Source organism: Salmo salar, chromosome ssa05 (genome assembly GCF_905237065.1).
Source record: "Salmo salar chromosome ssa05, Ssal_v3.1, whole genome shotgun sequence".
Lineage (NCBI taxonomy): Eukaryota > Metazoa > Chordata > Actinopteri > Salmoniformes > Salmonidae > Salmo > Salmo salar.
This window is the reverse complement of record NC_059446.1, coordinates 70,633,833-70,654,192: the sequence shown is the minus strand read 5'-3', so window position 1 is coordinate 70,654,192 and position 20,360 is coordinate 70,633,833. Positions and strand designations below refer to the sequence as shown.

The 20,360-nt window shown below is 44.1% G+C and overlaps 1 protein-coding gene across 1 annotated transcript in view; it reads left to right on the top strand.

Moving 5' to 3' along the window:
• The window catches only part of LOC106605563 (hemicentin-2), a 262,034-nt gene that overhangs the window by 53,080 nt on the left and 188,594 nt on the right, over positions 1 to 20,360 (top strand). Inside the window, exons 10-43 of the mRNA XM_045718710.1 lie at positions 2,297 to 2,548; positions 2,664 to 2,939; positions 3,341 to 3,592; positions 3,750 to 4,025; positions 4,425 to 4,676; positions 4,834 to 5,109; positions 5,509 to 5,760; positions 5,918 to 6,193; positions 6,593 to 6,844; positions 7,002 to 7,277; positions 7,677 to 7,928; positions 8,086 to 8,361; positions 8,761 to 9,012; positions 9,170 to 9,445; positions 9,844 to 10,095; positions 10,253 to 10,528; positions 10,928 to 11,179; positions 11,337 to 11,612; positions 12,012 to 12,263; positions 12,421 to 12,696; positions 13,096 to 13,347; positions 13,505 to 13,780; positions 14,179 to 14,430; positions 14,588 to 14,863; positions 15,263 to 15,514; positions 15,672 to 15,947; positions 16,347 to 16,598; positions 16,756 to 17,031; positions 17,431 to 17,682; positions 17,840 to 18,115; positions 18,514 to 18,765; positions 18,924 to 19,199; positions 19,599 to 19,850; positions 20,008 to 20,283. Coding sequence (XP_045574666.1) covers positions 2,297 to 2,548; positions 2,664 to 2,939; positions 3,341 to 3,592; positions 3,750 to 4,025; positions 4,425 to 4,676; positions 4,834 to 5,109; positions 5,509 to 5,760; positions 5,918 to 6,193; positions 6,593 to 6,844; positions 7,002 to 7,277; positions 7,677 to 7,928; positions 8,086 to 8,361; positions 8,761 to 9,012; positions 9,170 to 9,445; positions 9,844 to 10,095; positions 10,253 to 10,528; positions 10,928 to 11,179; positions 11,337 to 11,612; positions 12,012 to 12,263; positions 12,421 to 12,696; positions 13,096 to 13,347; positions 13,505 to 13,780; positions 14,179 to 14,430; positions 14,588 to 14,863; positions 15,263 to 15,514; positions 15,672 to 15,947; positions 16,347 to 16,598; positions 16,756 to 17,031; positions 17,431 to 17,682; positions 17,840 to 18,115; positions 18,514 to 18,765; positions 18,924 to 19,199; positions 19,599 to 19,850; positions 20,008 to 20,283 — 8,976 coding nt within the window. The remainder of the gene's footprint in view (positions 1 to 2,296; positions 2,549 to 2,663; positions 2,940 to 3,340; positions 3,593 to 3,749; positions 4,026 to 4,424; positions 4,677 to 4,833; positions 5,110 to 5,508; positions 5,761 to 5,917; positions 6,194 to 6,592; positions 6,845 to 7,001; positions 7,278 to 7,676; positions 7,929 to 8,085; positions 8,362 to 8,760; positions 9,013 to 9,169; positions 9,446 to 9,843; positions 10,096 to 10,252; positions 10,529 to 10,927; positions 11,180 to 11,336; positions 11,613 to 12,011; positions 12,264 to 12,420; positions 12,697 to 13,095; positions 13,348 to 13,504; positions 13,781 to 14,178; positions 14,431 to 14,587; positions 14,864 to 15,262; positions 15,515 to 15,671; positions 15,948 to 16,346; positions 16,599 to 16,755; positions 17,032 to 17,430; positions 17,683 to 17,839; positions 18,116 to 18,513; positions 18,766 to 18,923; positions 19,200 to 19,598; positions 19,851 to 20,007; positions 20,284 to 20,360) is intronic.

Here is a 20,360-nt window from a genome sequence, read left to right as displayed (position 1 = left end):
AATAGGCTTTGTCGTGCCCTCTTCACGATTGTCTTGGTGTGTTTGGACCATTCTAATTTGTTGTTGATGTGGACACCAAGGAATTTGAAGCTCTCAACCTGCTCCACTACAGCCCCGTCGATGAGAATGGGATGTGCTCGGTGCTCCTTTTCCTGTAGTCCACAATCATCTCCTTAGTCTTGGTTACATTGAGGGATAGGTTGTTATTCTGGCACCACCCGGCCAGGTCTCTGACCTCCCTATAGGCTGTCTCATCGTTGTCGGTGATCAGCCCTACCACTGTTGTGTCGTCAGCAAACTTAATGATGGTGTTGGAGTCGTGCCTGGCCATGCAGTCGTGGGTGAACAGGGAGTACAGGAGGGGACTGCGCACGCACCCCTGGGGAGCTCCAGTGTTGAGGATCAGTGTGACAGATGTGTTGTTACCTACCCTCACCACCTTGGGGCGGCCCATCAGGAAGTCCAGGATCCAGTTGCAGAGGGAGGTGTTTAGTCCCAGGTTACTTAGCTTAGTGATGAGCTTTGAGGGTACTATGGTGTTGAACGCTGAGCTGTAGTCAATTAATAGCATTCTCACATAGGTGTTCCTTTTGTCCAGGTGGGAAAGGGCAGTGTGGAGTGCAATAGAGATTGCATCATCTGTGGATCTGTTTGGGCAGTATGCAAATTGGAGTGGGTCTAGGGTTTCTGGGATAATGGTGTTGATGTGAGCCATTACCAGCCTTTCAAAGCACTTCATGGCTACTGACGTGAGTGCTACGGGTCTGTAGTCATTTAGGCAGGTTGCCTTTGTGTTCTTGGGCACAGGGACTATGGTGGTCTGCTTGAAGCATGTTGGTATTACAGACTCAATCAGGGACATGTTGAAAATGTCAGTGAAGACACCTGCCAGTTGGTCAGCACATGCCCGGAGCACACGTCCTGGTAATCCATCTGGCCCCGCAGCCTTGTGAATGTTGACCTGTTTAAAGGTCTTACTCACATCGGCTACGGAGAGCGTGATCACACAGTCATCCGGAACAGCTGATGCTCTCATGCATGCCTTAGTGTTGCTTGCCTCGAAGTGAGCATAGAAGTGATTTAGCTCGTCTGGTAGGCTCGTGTCACTGGGCAGCTCGCGGCTGTGCTTCCCTTTGTAGTCTGTAATAGTTTGCAAGCCCTGCCACATCCGACGAGCGTCGGAGCCTGTGTAGTATAATTCAATCTTGGCCCTGTATTGACGCTTTGCCTGTTTGATGGTTCGTCACAGGGCATAGCGGGATTTCTTGTAAGCTTCCGGGTTAGAGTCCCGCACCTTGAAAGCGGCAGCTCTACACTTTAGCTCAGTGCGAATGTTGCTTGTAATCCATGGCTTCTGGTTGGGGTATGTACGTACAGTCACTGTGGGGACGACGTCCTCAATGCACTTATTGATAAAGCCAGTGACTGATTTGGTATATTCCTCAATGTCATCGGAAGAATCCCGGAACATGTTCCAGTCTGTGATAGCAAAACAGTCCTGTAGTTTAGCATCTGCTTCATCTGACCATTTTTTTATAGACCGAGTCACTGGTGCTTCCTGCTTTAATTTGAGCTTGTAAGCAGGAATCAGGAGGATAGAGTTGTGGTCGGATTTACCAAATGGAGGGCGAGGGAGAGCTTTGAACGCGTCTCTGTGTGTGGAGTACAGGTGATCTAGTGTATTGTTGTCCATAGAGAAGTCGGTTCTGTTATCAACAAACAGTGATTGTGATTGTAGTCAACATTCTTGTGACACTGAAGTTTTCTTCACAGTCCAGGTAACCATGGCCATGGTGAAAGTCATGGGTTCCCAGGTAATAGCAGACTACATGTTTACGATGACCTGTGAGACTGCTGGAACCATTTACTCCATTCATTGGATGAGGAACGGCTGGCCGCTGTATGCTGATAACAGAACAGACTTCTCTATGGACAACAATACACTGACCTTCAACTCTGTCCAGCATTCTGACAACGGAGACTATCAGTGTTCTGCCTACAACCCCCTCAGCAACATGACCAGCCCAGAATACAGACTGATCGTCAACTGTGAGTAGTTATTATGGCCCAAAACCAAACTTGATATCTGAAAATGTTATTCAAATTTTTACCTATAATGAGGGGAAGATGTAATTTATAGTAATGGAATTGGGGTAAGTTTGGATCTGACTTCTGACATAAAGTATGAAAAGCCAAGGGGATGGTTGGGTATAATGGGGTCAAACCAAAGCAAGCACCAAATGGGAATTCCAATAGCTAATCTCATTCGATATCTTCATTATCTTGTGTTTCCCAGATGGTCCAGAGAGACCTGTTATCATGAGTCCGGATATAGCAATGACAGGACACATCATGACCTTCAAGTGCTCTGCCTCTTCTCAGCCTCCAAGCCAGTTCAGCTGGTTCTTCAATGGCTCCCAGGTGGCGGCTGGCTCAGTGTACGAGACAGGCCCACTGACATTAGACAATCATGGAGAGTACAACTGTGTGGCCTTCAACAACATCACTGGCAGAAACAGCACTGTCTCCAAGATGCTCACCATCATTGGTAAGACAGAAGAGACATCCAAACTGTTAACTTGTACATATAGATATAGGCCATTCAACATACAGTGATTGTGGTTGTAGTCAATATTCATGGAACACAAAAATTTTCTTCACAGTCCCAGTAACCATGTCCACGGTTAAAGTCATTGGTGCCAAGCCAATTGCAGACTACATGTTTACTCTGACCTGTGAGACATCTGGAACCATTTACTCCATACAGTGGATGAGGAACGGCTGGTCTCTGTATGCAGAAAACAGAACAGACTTCTCTATGGACAACAATACACTGATATTTAACTCTATCCAGCATTCTGACAACGGAGACTATCAGTGTTCTGCCTCCAACCCCTTCAGCAACATGACCAGCCCATACTACAAACTGATTGTCAACTGTGAGTAGTCATTAACAAGTTCAACTTTGACCCCATGGCCATTGATGGAATCTTTAAGAACTTCCTTTATTAATATTGTAGTAAAGTCAATGTGATGGTTTGGATCCCACCTCGTATACCATCTGACATATGTTGATGACATTTGACCTTCTGGCCAATGACAGATGTTGCGTTTAACTCATATGTGTCAAACTCATTCCACAGAAGGCTGAGTGTCAGCGGGTTTTTCGATCCTCCCTTGAACTTGATTGACGTATTAACATACTTTATTAGTAAGGAAATCCCCAAACCTGGCTGTCTAGGTCTTATTTGAATGGAAACACCAAAAACCATCAGACACTAGGAACTCCATGGAAGGAATTTGACACAACTGGTCTAACTGATTGTCTTTTGTATCATAGATGGACCGGAGCTGCCTATTATAACAGGACCAGCATTAGGAGAAACAGGACACAACGTGACCTTCAACTGCTCAGCCTCCTCTCAGCCTCTCAGCCAGTTCAGCTGGTTCTTCAATGGCTCCCAGGTGGCGACTGGCTCAGCGTTTGAGACTGGCCCACTGACTTTAGCCAGTCATGGGAACTACACCTGTGTGGCCTTCAACAACATCACTGTCAGAAACAGCACTGTCTCCAAGATGCTCATTGTCGTTGGTGTGTCAGTAAATCCTACTTAAAATCAAGAGAAAACAATGACTTTACTTTGTGTTTGTTTGGTTTTAGAGTCAGCATACGTGCTATTGAACCTACAGTATAATAAGATGTAAGTTGAGATAAAAGTGCTGAAAAACCCTTTGATCTGCTTCCACAGCAACTGTGACCATGACCATCGTGAAAGTCATTGGAGCCCAGCCAATACTCAACGAGAGATTCTCTCTGACCTGTGGCACCACTGGAACGGTTTACTCCATTCAGTGGACGAGGAACGGCTGGCCTCTGAACTCTAGCAACAGCACAGACTTCTCTATGAACAACAATACACTGACATTCAACTCTCTCCAGCATTCTGACAACGGAGACTATCAGTGTTCTGCCTCCAACCCCTTCAGCAACATGACCAGCCCATACTACAAACTGATCGTCAACTGTGAGTAGGCATTAACAAGTTCAACTTTGACCCCATGGCCTTTTTGGAATCTTTGAGAACTTACTTTATTAATATTGTAGTAAAGTCAACGTGATAGTTTGGATCCCACCTCTTATACCATGTGACATTCGTAAATGACATTTGACCTTCTGACCAATATCAGATGTTGGGTTTAATTCAAATGTGTAAAAAACATCCACAGAAGGCTGAGTGTCAGCAGGTTTTTCGATCCTCCCTTGAACTTGATTGATGTATTTACATACTTTAATAGTAAGGAAATCAGCAAACCTGGCTATCTAGGTCTTATTTGAATGGAACCACCAAACACCAGCAGACACTAGGAACTCCATGGAAGGAATTTGACACCCCTGGTCTAACTGATTGTCTTTTGTATCATAGATGGACCGGAGATGCCTATTATAACAGGACCAGCATTAGGAGAAACAGGACACAACGTGACCTTCAACTGCTCAGCCTCCTCTCAGCCTCTCAGCCAGTTCAGCTGGTTCTTCAATGGCTCCCAGGTGGCAACTGGCTCAAAGTATGAGACTGGCCCACTGACTTTAGCCAGTCATGGGAACTACACCTGTGTGGCCTTCAACAACATCACTGTCAGAAACAGCACTGTCTCCAAGATGCTCACTGTTGTTGGTGAGTCAGTAATTGCTACTTAAAATCAAGGGGAAAAAATGTCTTTACTTTCCATTTGTTTGGATTGAGAGTCAGCATACGTGCTGTTGAACCTAAAGTATAATAAGATGTAAGTTGAGGTAAAAGTGCTGAAAAACCCTTTGATCTGCTTCCACAGCAACTGTGACCATGACCATCGTGAACGTCATTGGAGCCCAGCCAATACTGAACGAGAGATTCTCTCTGACCTGTGGCACCACTGGAACGGTTTACTCCATTCAGTGGATGAGGAACGGCTGGCCTCTGTATGCTAGCAACAGAACTGACTTCTCTACGAACAACAATACACTGACATTCAACTCGGTCCAGCATTCTGACAAAGGAGACTATCAGTGTTCTGCCTCCAACCCCTTCAGCAACATGACCAGCCCATACTACAAACTGATCGTCAACTGTGAGTAGGCACTAACAAGTTCAACTTTGACCCCATGTCCTTTTTGGAATCTTTGAGAACTTCCTTTATTAATATTGTAGTAAAGTCAACGTGATAGTTTGGATCCCACCTCTTATACCATGTGACATTCGTAAATTACATCTGACCTTCTGACCAATATCAGATGTTGGGTTTAATTCAAATGTTTAAAAGAAATCCACAGAAGGCTGAGTGTCAGCAGGTTTTTCGATCCTCCCTTGAACTTGATTGATGTATTTACATACTTTAATAGTAAGGAAATCAGCAAACCTGGCTATCTAGGTCTTATTTGAATGGAAACACCAAACACCAGCAAACACTAGGAACTCCATGGAAGGAATTTGACACCCCTGGTCTAACTGATTGTCTTTTGTATCATAGATGGACCGGAGATGCCTATTATAACAGGACCAGCATTAGAAGAAACAGGACACAACGTGACCTTCAACTGCTCAGCCTCCTCTCAGCCTCTCAGCCAGTTCAGCTGGTTCTTCAATGGCTCCCAGGTTGCAACTGGCTCAAAGTATGAGACTGGCCCACTGACTTTAGCCAGTCAAGGGGACTACACCTGTGTGGCCTTCAACAACATCACTGTCAGAAACAGCACTGTCTCCAAGATGCTCACTGTTGTTGGTGAGTCAGTAATTGCTACTTAAAATCAAGGGGAAAAAATGTCTTTACTCTGTGTTTGTTTCGATTTAGAGTCAGCATACGTGCTGTTGAACCTACAGTATAATAAGAAGTAAGTTGAGATAAAAGTGCTGAAAAACCCTTTGATCTGCTTCCACAGCAAAAGTGACCATGACCATCGTGAAAGTCATTGGAGCCCAGCCAATACTGAACGAGAGATTCTCTCTGACCTGTGGCACCACTGGAACGGTTTACTCCATTCAGTGGATGAGGAACGGCTGGCCTCTGTATGCTAGCAACAGAACTGACTTCTCTACGAACAACAATACACTGACATTCAACTCGGTCCAGCATTCTGACAAAGGAGACTATCAGTGTTCTGCCTCCAACCCCTTCAGCAACATGACCAGCCCATACTACAAACTGATCGTCAACTGTGAGTAGGCACTAACAAGTTCAACTTTGACCCCATGGCCTTTTTGGAATCTTTGAGAACTTCCTTTATTAATATTGTAGTAAAGTCAACGTGATAGTTTGGATCCCACCTCTTATACCATGTGACATTCGTAAATTACATCTGACCTTCTGACCAATATCAGATGTTGGGTTTAATTCAAATGTGTTAAAAACATCCACAGAAGGCTGAGTGTCAGCAGGTTTTTCGATCCTCCCTTGAACTTGATTGATGTATTTACATACTTTAATAGTAAGGAAATCAGCAAACCTGGCTACCTAGGTCTTATTTGAATGGAAACACCAAACACCAGCAGACACTAGGAACTCCATGGAAGGAATTTGACACCCCTGGTCTAACTGATTGTCTTTTGTATCATAGATGGACCGGAGATGCCTATTATAACAGGACCAGCATTAGGAGAAACAGGACACAACGTGACCTTCAACTGCTCAGCCTCCTCTCAGCCTCTCAGCCAGTTCAGCTGGTTCTTCAATGGCTCCCAGGTTGCAACTGGCTCAAAGTATGAGACTGGCCCACTGACTTTAGCCAGTCAAGGGGACTACACCTGTGTGGCCTTCAACAACATCACTGTCAGAAACAGCACTGTCTCCAAGATGCTCACTGTTGTTGGTGAGTCAGTAATTGCTACTTAAAATCAAGGGGAAAAAATGTCTTTACTTTCCATTTGTTTGGATTTAGAGTCAGCATACGTGCTGTTGAACCTAAAGTATAATAAGATGTAAGTTGAGATAAAAGTGCTGAAAAACCCTTTGATCTGCTTCCACAGCAACTGTGACCATGACCATCGTGAAAGTCATTGGAGCCCAGCCAATACTGAACGAGAGATTCTCTCTGACCTGTGGCACCACTGGAACGGTTTACTCCATTCAGTGGATGAGGAACGGCTGGCCTCTGTATGCTAGCAACAGAACTGACTTCTCTACGAACAACAATACACTGACATTCAACTCGGTCCAGCATTCTGACAAAGGAGACTATCAGTGTTCTGCCTCCAACCCCTTCAGCAACATGACCAGCCCATACTACAAACTGATCGTCAACTGTGAGTAGGCACTAACAAGTTCAACTTTGACCCCATGGCCTTTTTGGAATCTTTGAGAACTTCCTTTATTAATATTGTAGTAAAGTCAACGTGATAGTTTGGATCCCACCTCTTATACCATGTGACATTCGTAAATGACATTTGACCTTCTGACCAATATCAGATGTTGGGTTTAATTCAAATGTGTAAAAAACATCCACAGAAGGCTGAGTGTCAGCAGGTTTTTCGATCCTCCCTTGAACTTGATTGATGTATTTACATACTTTAATAGTAAGGAAATCAGCAAACCTGGCTATCTAGGTCTTATTTGAATGGAAACACCAAACACCAGCAGACACTAGGAACTCCATGGAAGGAATTTGACACCCCTGGTCTAACTGATTGTCTTTTGTATCATAGATGGACCGGAGATGCCTATTATAACAGGACCAGCATTAGGAGAAACAGGACACAACGTGACCTTCAACTGCTCAGCCTCCTCTCAGCCTCTCAGCCAGTTCAGCTGGTTCTTCAATGGCTCCCAGGTGGCAACTGGCTCAAAGTATGAGACTGGCCCACTGACTTTAGCCAGTCAAGGGGACTACACCTGTGTGGCCTTCAACAACATCACTGTCAGAAACAGCACTGTCTCCAAGATGCTCACTGTTGTTGGTGAGTCAGTAATTGCTACTTAAAATCAAGGGGAAAAAATGTCTTTACTTTCCATTTGTTTGGATTGAGAGTCAGCATACGTGCTGTTGAACCTAAAGTATAATAAGATGTAAGTTGAGGTAAAAGTGCTGAAAAACCCTTTGATCTGCTTCCACAGCAACTGTGACCATGACCATCGTGAACGTCATTGGAGCCCAGCCAATACTGAACGAGAGATTCTCTCTGACCTGTGGCACCACTGGAACGGTTTACTCCATTCAGTGGATGAGGAACGGCTGGCCTCTGTATGCTAGCAACAGAACTGACTTCTCTACGAACAACAATACACTGACATTCAACTCGGTCCAGCATTCTGACAAAGGAGACTATCAGTGTTCTGCCTCCAACCCCTTCAGCAACATGACCAGCCCATACTACAAACTGATCGTCAACTGTGAGTAGGCACTAACAAGTTCAACTTTGACCCCATGGCCTTTTTGGAATCTTTGAGAACTTCCTTTATTAATATTGTAGTAAAGTCAACGTGATAGTTTGGATCCCACCTCTTATACCATGTGACATTCGTAAATGACATTTGACCTTCTGACCAATATCAGATGTTGGGTTTAATTCAAATGTGTAAAAAACATCCACAGAAGGCTGAGTGTCAGCAGGTTTTTCGATCCTCCCTTGAACTTGATGGATGTATTTACATACTTTAATAGTAAGGAAATCAGCAAACCTGGCTATCTAGGTCTTATTTGAATGGAAACACCAAACACCAGCAGACACTAGGAACTCCATGGAAGGAATTTGACACCCCTGGTCTAACTGATTGTCTTTTGTATCATAGATGGACCGGAGATGCCTATTATAACAGGACCAGCATTAGGAGAAACAGGACACAACGTGACCTTCAACTGCTCAGCCTCCTCTCAGCCTCTCAGCCAGTTCAGCTGGTTCTTCAATGGCTCCCAGGTGGCAACTGGCTCAAAGTATGAGACTGGCCCACTGACTTTAGCCAGTCAAGGGGACTACACCTGTGTGGCCTTCAACAACATCACTGTCAGAAACAGCACTGTCTCCAAGATGCTCACTGTTGTTGGTGAGTCAGTAATTGCTACTTAAAATCAAGGGGAAAAAATGTCTTTACTTTCCATTTGTTTGGATTGAGAGTCAGCATACGTGCTGTTGAACCTAAAGTATAATAAGATGTAAGTTGAGGTAAAAGTGCTGAAAAACCCTTTGATCTGCTTCCACAGCAACTGTGACCATGACCATCGTGAAAGTCATTGGAGCCCAGCCAATACTGAACGAGAGATTCTCTCTGACCTGTGGCACCACTGGAACGGTTTACTCCATTCAGTGGATGAGGAACGGCTGGCCTCTGTATGCTAGCAACAGAACTGACTTCTCTACGAACAACAATACTCTGACATTCAACTCGGTCCAGCATTCTGACAAAGGAGACTATCAGTGTTCTGCCTCCAACCCCTTCAGCAACATGACCAGCCCATACTACAAACTGATCGTCAACTGTGAGTAGGCACTAACAAGTTCAACTTTAACCCCATGGCCTTTTTGGAATCTTTGAGAACTTCCTTTATTAATTGTAGTAAAGTCAACGTGATAGTTTGGATCCCACCTCTTATACCATGTGACATTCGTAAATTACATTTGACCTTCTGACCAATATCAGATGTTGGGTTTAATTCAAATGTGTAAAAAAACATCCACAGAAGGCTGAGTGTCAGCAGGTTTTTCGATCCTCCCTTGAACTTGATTGATGTATTTACATACTTTAATAGTAAGGAAATCAGCAAACCTGGCTTTCTAGGTCTTATTTGAATGGAAACACCAAACACCAGCAGACACTAGGAACTCCATGGAAGGAATTTGACACCCCTGGTCTAACTGATTGTCTTTTGTATCATAGATGGACCGGAGATGCCTATTATAACAGGACCAGCATTAGGAGAAACAGGACACAACGTGACCTTCAACTGCTCAGCCTCCTCTCAGCCTCTCAGCCAGATCAGCTGGTTCTTCAATGGCTCCCAGGTTGCAACTGGCTCAAAGTATGAGACTGGCCCACTGACTTTAGCCAGTCAAGGGGACTACACCTGTGTGGCCTTCAACAACATCACTGTCAGAAACAGCACTGTCTCCAAGATGCTCACTGTTGTTGGTGAGTCAGTAATTGCTACTTAAAATCAAGGGGAAAAAATGTCTTTACTTTGTGTTTGTTTCGATTTAGAGTCAGCATACGTGCTGTTGAACCTACAGTATAATAAGAAGTAAGTTGAGATAAAAGTGCTGAAAAACCCTTTGATCTGCTTCCACAGCAACTGTGACCATGACCATCGTGAAAGTCATTGGAGCCCAGCCAATACTGAACGAGAGATTCTCTCTGACCTGTGGCACCACTGGAACGGTTTACTCCATTCAGTGGATGAGGAACGGCTGGCCTCTGTATGCTAGCAACAGAACTGACTTCTCTACGAACAACAATACACTGACATTCAACTCGGTCCAGCATTCTGACAAAGGAGACTATCAGTGTTCTGCCTCCAACCCCTTCAGCAACATGACCAGCCCATACTACAAACTGATCGTCAACTGTGAGTAGGCACTAACAAGTTCAACTTTGACCCCATGGCCTTTTTGGAATCTTTGAGAACTTCCTTTATTAATATTGTAGTAAAGTCAACGTGATAGTTTGGATCCCACCTCTTATACCATGTGACATTCGTAAATGACATCTGACCTTCTGACCAATATCAGATGTTGGGTTTAATTCAAATGTGTAAAAAACATCCACAGAAGGCTGAGTGTCAGCAGGTTTTTCGATCCTCCCTTGAACTTGATTGATGTATTTACATACTTTAATAGTAAGGAAATCAGCAAACCTGGCTATCTAGGTCTTATTTGAATGGAAACACCAAACACCAGCAGACACTAGGAACTCCATGGAAGGAATTTGACACCCCTGGTCTAACTGATTGTCTTTTGTATCATAGATGGACCGGAGATGCCTATTATAACAGGACCAGCATTAGGAGAAACAGGACACAACGTGACCTTCAACTGCTCAGCCTCCTCTCAGCCTCTCAGCCAGTTCAGCTGGTTCTTCAATGGCTCCCAGGTTGCAACTGGCTCAAAGTATGAGACTGGCCCACTGACTTTAGCCAGTCATGGGAACTACACCTGTGTGGCCTTCAACAACATCACTGTCAGAAACAGCACTGTCTCCAAGATGCTCATTGTTGTTGGTGAGTCAGTAATTGCTACTTAAAATCAAGGGGAAAAAATTTCTTTACTTTGTGTTTGTTTCGATTTAAAGTCAGCATACGTGCTGTTGAACCTACAGTATAATAAGAAGTAAGTTGAGATAAAAGTGCTGAAAAACCCTTTGATCTGCTTCCACAGCAACTGTGACCATGACCATCGTGAAAGTCATTGGAGCCCAGCCAATACTGAACGAGAGATTCTCTCTGACCTGTGGCACCACTGGAACGGTTTACTCCATTCAGTGGATGAGGAACGGCTGGCCTCTGTATGCTAGCAACAGAACTGACTTCTCTACGAACAACAATACACTGACATTCAACTCGGTCCAGCATTCTGACAAAGGAGACTATCAGTGTTCTGCCTCCAACCCCTTCAGCAACATGACCAGCCCATACTACAAACTGATCGTCAACTGTGAGTAGGCACTAACAAGTTCAACTTTGACCCCATGGCCTTTTTGGAATCTTTGAGAACTTCCTTTATTAATATTGTAGTAAAGTCAACGTGATAGTTTGGATCCCACCTCTTATACCATGTGACATTCGTAAATGACATCTGACCTTCTGACCAATATCAGATGTTGGGTTTAATTCAAATGTGTAAAAAACATCCACAGAAGGCTGAGTGTCAGCAGGTTTTTCGATCCTCCCTTGAACTTGATTGATGTATTTACATACTTTAATAGCAAGGAAATCAGCAAACCTGGCTATCTAGGTCTTATTTGAATGGAAACACCAAACACCAGCAGACACTAGGAACTCCATGGAAGGAATTTGACACCCCTGGTCTAACTGATTGTCTTTTGTATCATAGATGGACCGGAGATGCCTATTATAACAGGACCAGCATTAGGAGAAACAGGACACAACGTGACCTTCAACTGCTCAGCCTCCTCTCAGCCTCTCAGCCAGTTCAGCTGGTTCTTCAATGGCTCCCAGGTGGCAACTGGCTCAAAGTATGAGACTGGCCCACTGACTTTAGCCAGTCAAGGGGACTACACCTGTGTGGCCTTCAACAACATCACTGTCAGAAACAGCACTGTCTCCAAGATGCTCACTGTTGTTGGTGAGTCAGTAATTGCTACTTAAAATCAAGGGGGAAAAATGTCTTTACTTTGTGTTTGTTTCGATTTAGAGTCAGCATACGTGCTGTTGAACCTACAGTATAATAAGAAGTAAGTTGAGATAAAAGTGCTGAAAAACCCTTTGATCTGCTTCCACAGCAACTGTGACCATGACCATCGTGAAAGTCATTGGAGCCCAGCCAATACTGAACGAGAGATTCTCTCTGACCTGTGGCACCACTGGAACGGTTTACTCCATTCAGTGGATGAGGAACGGCTGGCCTCTGTATGCTAGCAACAGAACTGACTTCTATACGAACAACAATACACTGACATTCAACTCAGTCCAGCATTCTGACAAAGGAGACTATCAGTGTTCTGCCTCCAACCCCTTCAGCAACATGACCAGCCCATACTACAAACTGATCGTCAACTGTGAGTAGGCACTAACAAGTTCAACTTTGACCCCATGGCCTTTTTGGAATCTTTGAGAACTTCCTTTATTAATATTGTAGTAAAGTCAACGTGATAGTTTGGATCCCACCTCTTATACCATGTGACATTCGTAAATGACATTTGACCTTCTGACCAATATCAGATGTTGGGTTTAATTCAAATGTGTAAAAAACATCCACAGAAGGCTGAGTGTCAGCAGGTTTTTCGATCCTCCCTTGAACTTGATTGATGTATTTACATACTATAATAGTAAGGAAATCAGCAAACCTGGCTATCTAGGTCTTATTTGAATGGAAACACCAAACACCAGCAGACACTAGGAACTCCATGGAAGGAATTTGACACCCCTGGTCTAACTGATTGTCTTTTGTATCATAGATGGACCGGAGATGCCTATTATAACAGGACCAGCATTAGGAGAAACAGGACACAACGTGACCTTCAACTGCTCAGCCTCCTCTCAGCCTCTCAGCCAGTTCAGCTGGTTCTTCAATGGCTCCCAGGTGGCAACTGGCTCAAAGTATGAGACTGGCCCACTGACTTTAGCCAGTCAAGGGGACTACACCTGTGTGGCCTTCAACAACATCACTGTCAGAAACAGCACTGTCTCCAAGATGCTCACTGTTGTTGGTGAGTCAGTAATTGCTACTTAAAATCAAGGGGAAAAAATGTCTTTACTTTGCGTTTGTTTGGATTGAGAGTCAGCATACGTGCTGTTGAACCTAAAGTATAATAAGAAGTAAGTTGAGGTAAAAGTGCTGAAAAACCCTTTGATCTGCTTCTACAGCAACTGTGACCATGACCATCGTGAACGTCATTGGAGCCCAGCCAATACTGAACGAGAGATTCTCTCTGACCTGTGGCACCACTGGAACGGTTTACTCCATTCAGTGGATGAGGAACGGCTGGCCTCTGTATGCTAGCAACAGAACTGACTTCTCTACGAACAACAATACACTGACATTCAACTCGGTCCAGCATTCTGACAAAGGAGACTATCAGTGTTCTGCCTCCAACCCCTTCAGCAACATGACCAGCCCATACTACAAACTGATCGTCAACTGTGAGTAGGCACTAACAAGTTCAACTTTAACCCCATGGCCTTTTTGGAATCTTTGAGAACTTCCTTTATTAATTGTAGTAAAGTCAACGTGATAGTTTGGATCCCACCTCTTATACCATGTGACATTCGTAAATTACATTTGACCTTCTGACCAATATCAGATGTTGGGTTTAATTCAAATGTGTAAAAAAACATCCACAGAAGGCTGAGTGTCAGCAGGTTTTTCGATCCTCCCTTGAACTTGATTGATGTATTTACATACTTTAATAGTAAGGAAATCAGCAAACCTGGCTATCTAGGTCTTATTTGAATGGAAACACCAAACACCAGCAGACACTAGGAACTCCATGGAAGGAATTTGACACCCCTGGTCTAACTGATTGTCTTTTGTATCATAGATGGACCGGAGATGCCTATTATAACAGGACCAGCATTAGGAGAAACAGGACACAACGTGACCTTCAACTGCTCAGCCTCCTCTCAGCCTCTCAGCCAGTTCAGCTGGTTCTTCAATGGCTCCCAGGTGGCAACTGGCTCAAAGTATGAGACTGGCCCACTGACTTTAGCCAGTCATGGTAACTACACCTGTGTGGCCTTCAACAACATCACTGTCAGAAACAGCACTGTCTCCAAGATGCTCACTGTTGTTGGTGAGTCAGTAATTGCTACTTAAAATCAAGGGGAAAAAATGTCTTTACTTTGTGTTTGTTTCGATTGAGAGTCAGCATACGTGCTGTTGAACCTAAAGTATAATAAGAAGTAAGTTGAGATAAAAGTGCTGAAAAACCCTTTGATCTGCTTCCACAGCAACTGTGACCATGACCATCGTGAAAGTCATTGGAGCCCAGCCAATACTGAACGAGAGATTCTCTCTGACCTGTGGCACCACTGGAACGGTTTACTCCATTCAGTGGATGAGGAACGGCTGGCCTCTGTATGCTAGCAACAGAACTGACTTCTCTACGAACAACAATACACTGACATTCAACTCGGTCCAGCATTCTGACAAAGGAGACTATCAGTGTTCTGCCTCCAACCCCTTCAGCAACATGACCAGCCCATACTACAAACTGATCGTCAACTGTGAGTAGGCACTAACAAGTTCAACTTTGACCCCATGGCCTTTTTGGAATCTTTGAGAACTTCCTTTATTAATATTGTAGTAAAGTCAACGTGATAGTTTGGATCCCACCTCTTATACCATGTGACATTCGTAAATTACATCTGACCTTCTGACCAATATCAGATGTTGGGTTTAATTCAAATGTGTAAAAAACATCCACAGAAGGCTGAGTGTCAGCAGGTTTTTCGATCCTCCCTTGAACTTGATTGATGTATTTACATACTTTAATAGTAAGGAAATCAGCAAACCTGGCTATCTAGGTCTTATTTGAATGGAAACACCAAACACCAGCAGACACTAGGAACTCCATGGAAGGAATTTGACACCCCTGGTCTAACTGATTGTCTTTTGTATCATAGATGGACCGGAGATGCCTATTATAACAGGACCAGCATTAGGAGAAACAGGACACAACGTGACCTTCAACTGCTCAGCCTCCTCTCAGCCTCTCAGCCAGTTCAGCTGGTTCTTCAATGGCTCCCAGGTGGCAACTGGCTCAAAGTATGAGACTGGCCCACTGACTTTAGCCAGTCAAGGGGACTACACCTGTGTGGCCTTCAACAACATCACTGTCAGAAACAGCACTGTCTCCAAGATGCTCACTGTTGTTGGTGAGTCAGTAATTGCTACTTAAAATCAAGGGGAAAAAATGTCTTTACTTTGTGTTTGTTTCGATTTAGAGTCAGCATACGTGCTGTTGAACCTACAGTATAATAAGAAGTAAGTTGAGATAAAAGTGCTGAAAAACCCTTTGATCTGCTTCCACAGCAACTGTGACCATGACCATCGTGAAAGTCATTGGAGCCCAGCCAATACTGAACGAGAGATTCTCTCTGACCTGTGGCACCACTGGAACGGTTTACTCCATTCAGTGGATGAGGAACGGCTGGCCTCTGTATGCTAGCAACAGAACTGACTTCTCTACGAACAACAATACACTGACATTCAACTCGGTCCAGCATTCTGACAAAGGAGACTATCAGTGTTCTGCCTCCAACCCCTTCAGCAACATGACCAGCCCATACTACAAACTGATCGTCAACTGTGAGTAGGCACTAACAAGTTCAACTTTGACCCCATGGCCTTTTTGGAATCTTTGAGAACTTCCTTTATTAATATTGTAGTAAAGTCAACGTGAGAGTTTGGATCCCACCTCTTATACCATGTGACATTCGTAAATGACATTTGACCTTCTGACCAATATCAGATGTTGGGTTTAATTCAAATGTGTAAAAAACATCCACAGAAGGCTGAGTGTCAGCAGGTTTTTCGATCCTCCCTTGAACTTGATTGATGTATTTACATACTTTAATAGCAAGGAAATCAGCAAACCTGGCTATCTAGGTCTTATTTGAATGGAAACACCAAACACCAGCAGACACTAGGGCCTCCATGGAAGGAATTTGACACCCCTGGTCTAACTGATTGTCTTTTGTATCATAGATGGACCGGAGATGCCTATTATAACAGGACCAGCATTAGGAGAAACAGGACACAACGTGACCTTCAACTGCTCAGCCTCCTCTCAGCCTCTCAGCCAGTTCAGCTGGTTCTTCAATGGCTCCCAGGTGGCAACTGGCTCAAAGTATGAGACTGGCCCACTGACTTTAGCCAGTCAAGGGGACTACACCTGTGTGGCCTTCAACAACATCACTGTCAGAAACAGCACTGTCTCCAAGATGCTCACTGTTGTTGGTGAGTCAGTAATTGCTACTTAAAATCAAGGGGGAAAAATGTCTTTACTTTGTGTTTGTTTCGATTTAGAGTCAGCATACGTGCTGTTGAACCTACAGTATAATAAGAAGTAAGTTGAGATAAAAGTGCTGAAAAACCCTTTGATCTGCTTCCACAGCAACTGTGACCATGACCATCGTGAAAGTCATTGGAGCCCAGCCAATACTGAACGAGAGATTCTCTCTGACCTGTGGCACCACTGGAACGGTTTACTCCATTCAGTGGATGAGGAACGGCTGGCCTCTGTATGCTAGCAACAGAACTGACTTCTCTACGAACAACAATACACTGACATTCAACTCAGTCCAGCATTCTGACAAAGGAGACTATCAGTGTTCTGCCTCCAACCCCTTCAGCAACATGACCAGCCCATACTACAAACTGATCGTCAACTGTGAGTAGGCACTAACAAGTTCAACTTTGACCCCATGGCCTTTTTGGAATCTTTGAGAACTTCCTTTATTAATATTGTAGTAAAGTCAACGTGATAGTTTGGATCCCACCTCTTATACCATGTGACATTCGTAAATGACATTTGACCTTCTGACCAATATCAGATGTTGGGTTTAATTCAAATGTGTAAAAAACATCCACAGAAGGCTGAGTGTCAGCAGGTTTTTCGATCCTCCCTTGAACTTGATTGATGTATTTACATACTATAATAGTAAGGAAATCAGCAAACCTGGCTATCTAGGTCTTATTTGAATGGAAACACCAAACACCAGCAGACACTAGGAACTCCATGGAAGGAATTTGACACCCCTGGTCTAACTGATTGTCTTTTGTATCATAGATGGACCGGAGATGCCTATTATAACAGGACCAGCATTAGGAGAAACAGGACACAACGTGACCTTCAACTGCTCAGCCTCCTCTCAGCCTCTCAGCCAGTTCAGCTGGTTCTTCAATGGCTCCCAGGTGGCAACTGGCTCAAAGTATGAGACTGGCCCACTGACTTTAGCCAGTCAAGGGGACTACACCTGTGTGGCCTTCAACAACATCACTGTCAGAAACAGCACTGTCTCCAAGATGCTCACTGTTGTTGGTGAGTCAGTAATTGCTACTTAAAATCAAGGGGAAAAAATGTCTTTACTTTCCATTTGTTTGGATTGAGAGTCAGCATACGTGCTGTTGAACCTAAAGTATAATAAGATGTAAGTTGAGGTAAAAGTGCTGAAAAACCCTTTGATCTGCTTCCACAGCAACTGTGACCATGACCATCGTGAACGTCATTGGAGCCATGCCAATACTGAACGAGAGATTCTCTCTGACCTGTGGCACCACTGGAACGGTTTACTCCATTCAGTGGATGAGGAACGGCTGGCCTCTGTATGCTAGCAACAGAACTGACTTCTCTACGAACAACAATACTCTGACATTCAACTCGGTCCAGCATTCTGACAAAGGAGACTATCAGTGTTCTGCCTCCAACCCCTTCAGCAACATGACCAGCCCATACTACAAACTGATCGTCAACTGTGAGTAGGCACTAACAAGTTCAACTTTGACCCCATGGCCTTGGTGGAATCTTTGAGAACTTCCTTTATTAATACTGTAGTAAAGTCAACGTGATGGTTTGGATCCCACCTCTTATACCATCTGACATTCGTTGATGACATTTGACCTTCTGACCAATGTCAGATGTTGGGTTTAATTCAAATGTGTAAAAAACATCCACAGAAGGATGAGTGTCAGCAGGTTTTTCGATCCTCCCTTGAACTTGATTGATGTATTTACTTACTTTAATAGTAAGGAAATCAGCAAACCTGGCTATCTAGGTCTTATTTGAATGGAAACACCAAACACCAGCAGACACTAGGAACTCCATGGAAGTAATTTGACACCCCTGGTCTAACTGATTGTCTTTTTTTCATAGATGGACCGGAGATGCCTATTATAACAGGACCAGCATTAGGAGAAACAGGACACAACGTGACCTTCAACTGCTCAGGCTCCTCTCAGCCTCTCAGCCAGTTCAGCTGGTTCTTCAATGGCTCCCAGGTTGCAACTGGCTCAAAGTATGAGACTGGCCCACTGACTTTAGCCAGTCAAGGGGACTACACCTGTGTGGCCTTCAACAACATCACTGTCAGAAACAGCACTGTCTCCAAGATGCTCACTGTTGTTGGTGAGTCAGTAATATCTACTTAAAATCAAGGGGGAAAAAATGTCTTTACTCTGTGTTTGTTTCGATTTAGAGTCAGCATACGTGCTGTTGAACCTACAGTATAATAAGAAGTAAGTTGAGATAAAAGTGCTGAAAAACCCTTTGATCTGCTTCCACAGCAACTGTGACCATGACCATCGTGAAAGTCATTGGAGCCCAGCCAATACTGAACGAGAGATTCTCTCTGACCTGTGGCACCACTGGAACGGTTTACTCCATTCAGTGGATGAGGAACGGCTGGCCTCTGTATGCTAGCAACAGAACTGACTTCTCTACGAACAACAATACACTGACATTCAACTCGGTCCAGCATTCTGACAAAGGAGACTATCAGTGTTCTGCCTCCAACCCCTTCAGCAACATGACCAGCCCATACTACAAACTGATCGTCAACTGTGAGTAGGAACTAACAAGTTCAACTTTGACCCCATGGCCTTGGTGGAATCTTTGAGAACTTCCTTTATTAATACTGTAGTAAAGTCAACGTGATGGTTTGGATCCCACCTCTTATACCATCTGACATTCGTTGATGACATTTGACCTTCTGACCAATGTCAGATGTTGGGTTTAATTCAAATGTGTAAAAAACATCCACAGAAGGCTGAGTGTCAGCAGGTTTTTCGATCCTCCCTTGAACTTGATTGATGTATTTACTTACTTTAATAGTAAGGAAATCAGCAAACCTGGCTATCTAGGTCTTATTTGAATGGAAACACCAAACACCAGCAGACACTAGGAACTCCATGGAAGGAATTTGACACCCCTGGTCTAACTGATTGTCTTTTGTATCATAGATGGACCGGAGATGCCTATTATAACAGGACCAGCATTAGGAGAAACAGGACACAACGTGACCTTCAACTGCTCAGCCTCCTCTCAGCCTCTCAGCCAGTTCAGCTGGTTCTTCAATGGCTCCCAGGTGGCAACTGGCTCAAAGTATGAGACTGGCCCACTGACTTTAGCCAGTCAAGGGGACTACACCTGTGTGGCCTTCAACAACATCACTGTCAGAAACAGCACTGTCTCCAAGATGCTCACTGTTGTTGGTGAGTCAGTAATTGCTACTTAAAATCAAGGGGGAAAAATGTCTTTACTTTGTGTTTGTTTCGATTTAGAGTCAGCATACGTGCTGTTGAACCTACAGTATAATAAGAAGTAAGTTGAGATAAAAGTGCTGAAAAACCCTTTGATCTGCTTCCACAGCAACTGTGACCATGACCATCGTGAAAGTCATTGGAGCCCAGCCAATACTGAACGAGAGATTCTCTCTGACCTGTGGCACCACTGGAACGGTTTACTCCATTCAGTGGATGAGGAACGGCTGGCCTCTGTATGCTAGCAACAGAACTGACTTCTCTACGAACAACAATACACTGACATTCAACTCGGTCCAGCATTCTGACAAAGGAGACTATCAGTGTTCTGCCTCCAACCCCTTCAGCAACATGACCAGCCCATACTACAAACTGATCGTCAACTGTGAGTAGGCATTAACAAGTTCAACTTTGACCCCATGGCCTTGGTGGAATCTTTGAGATCTTCCTTTATTAATATTG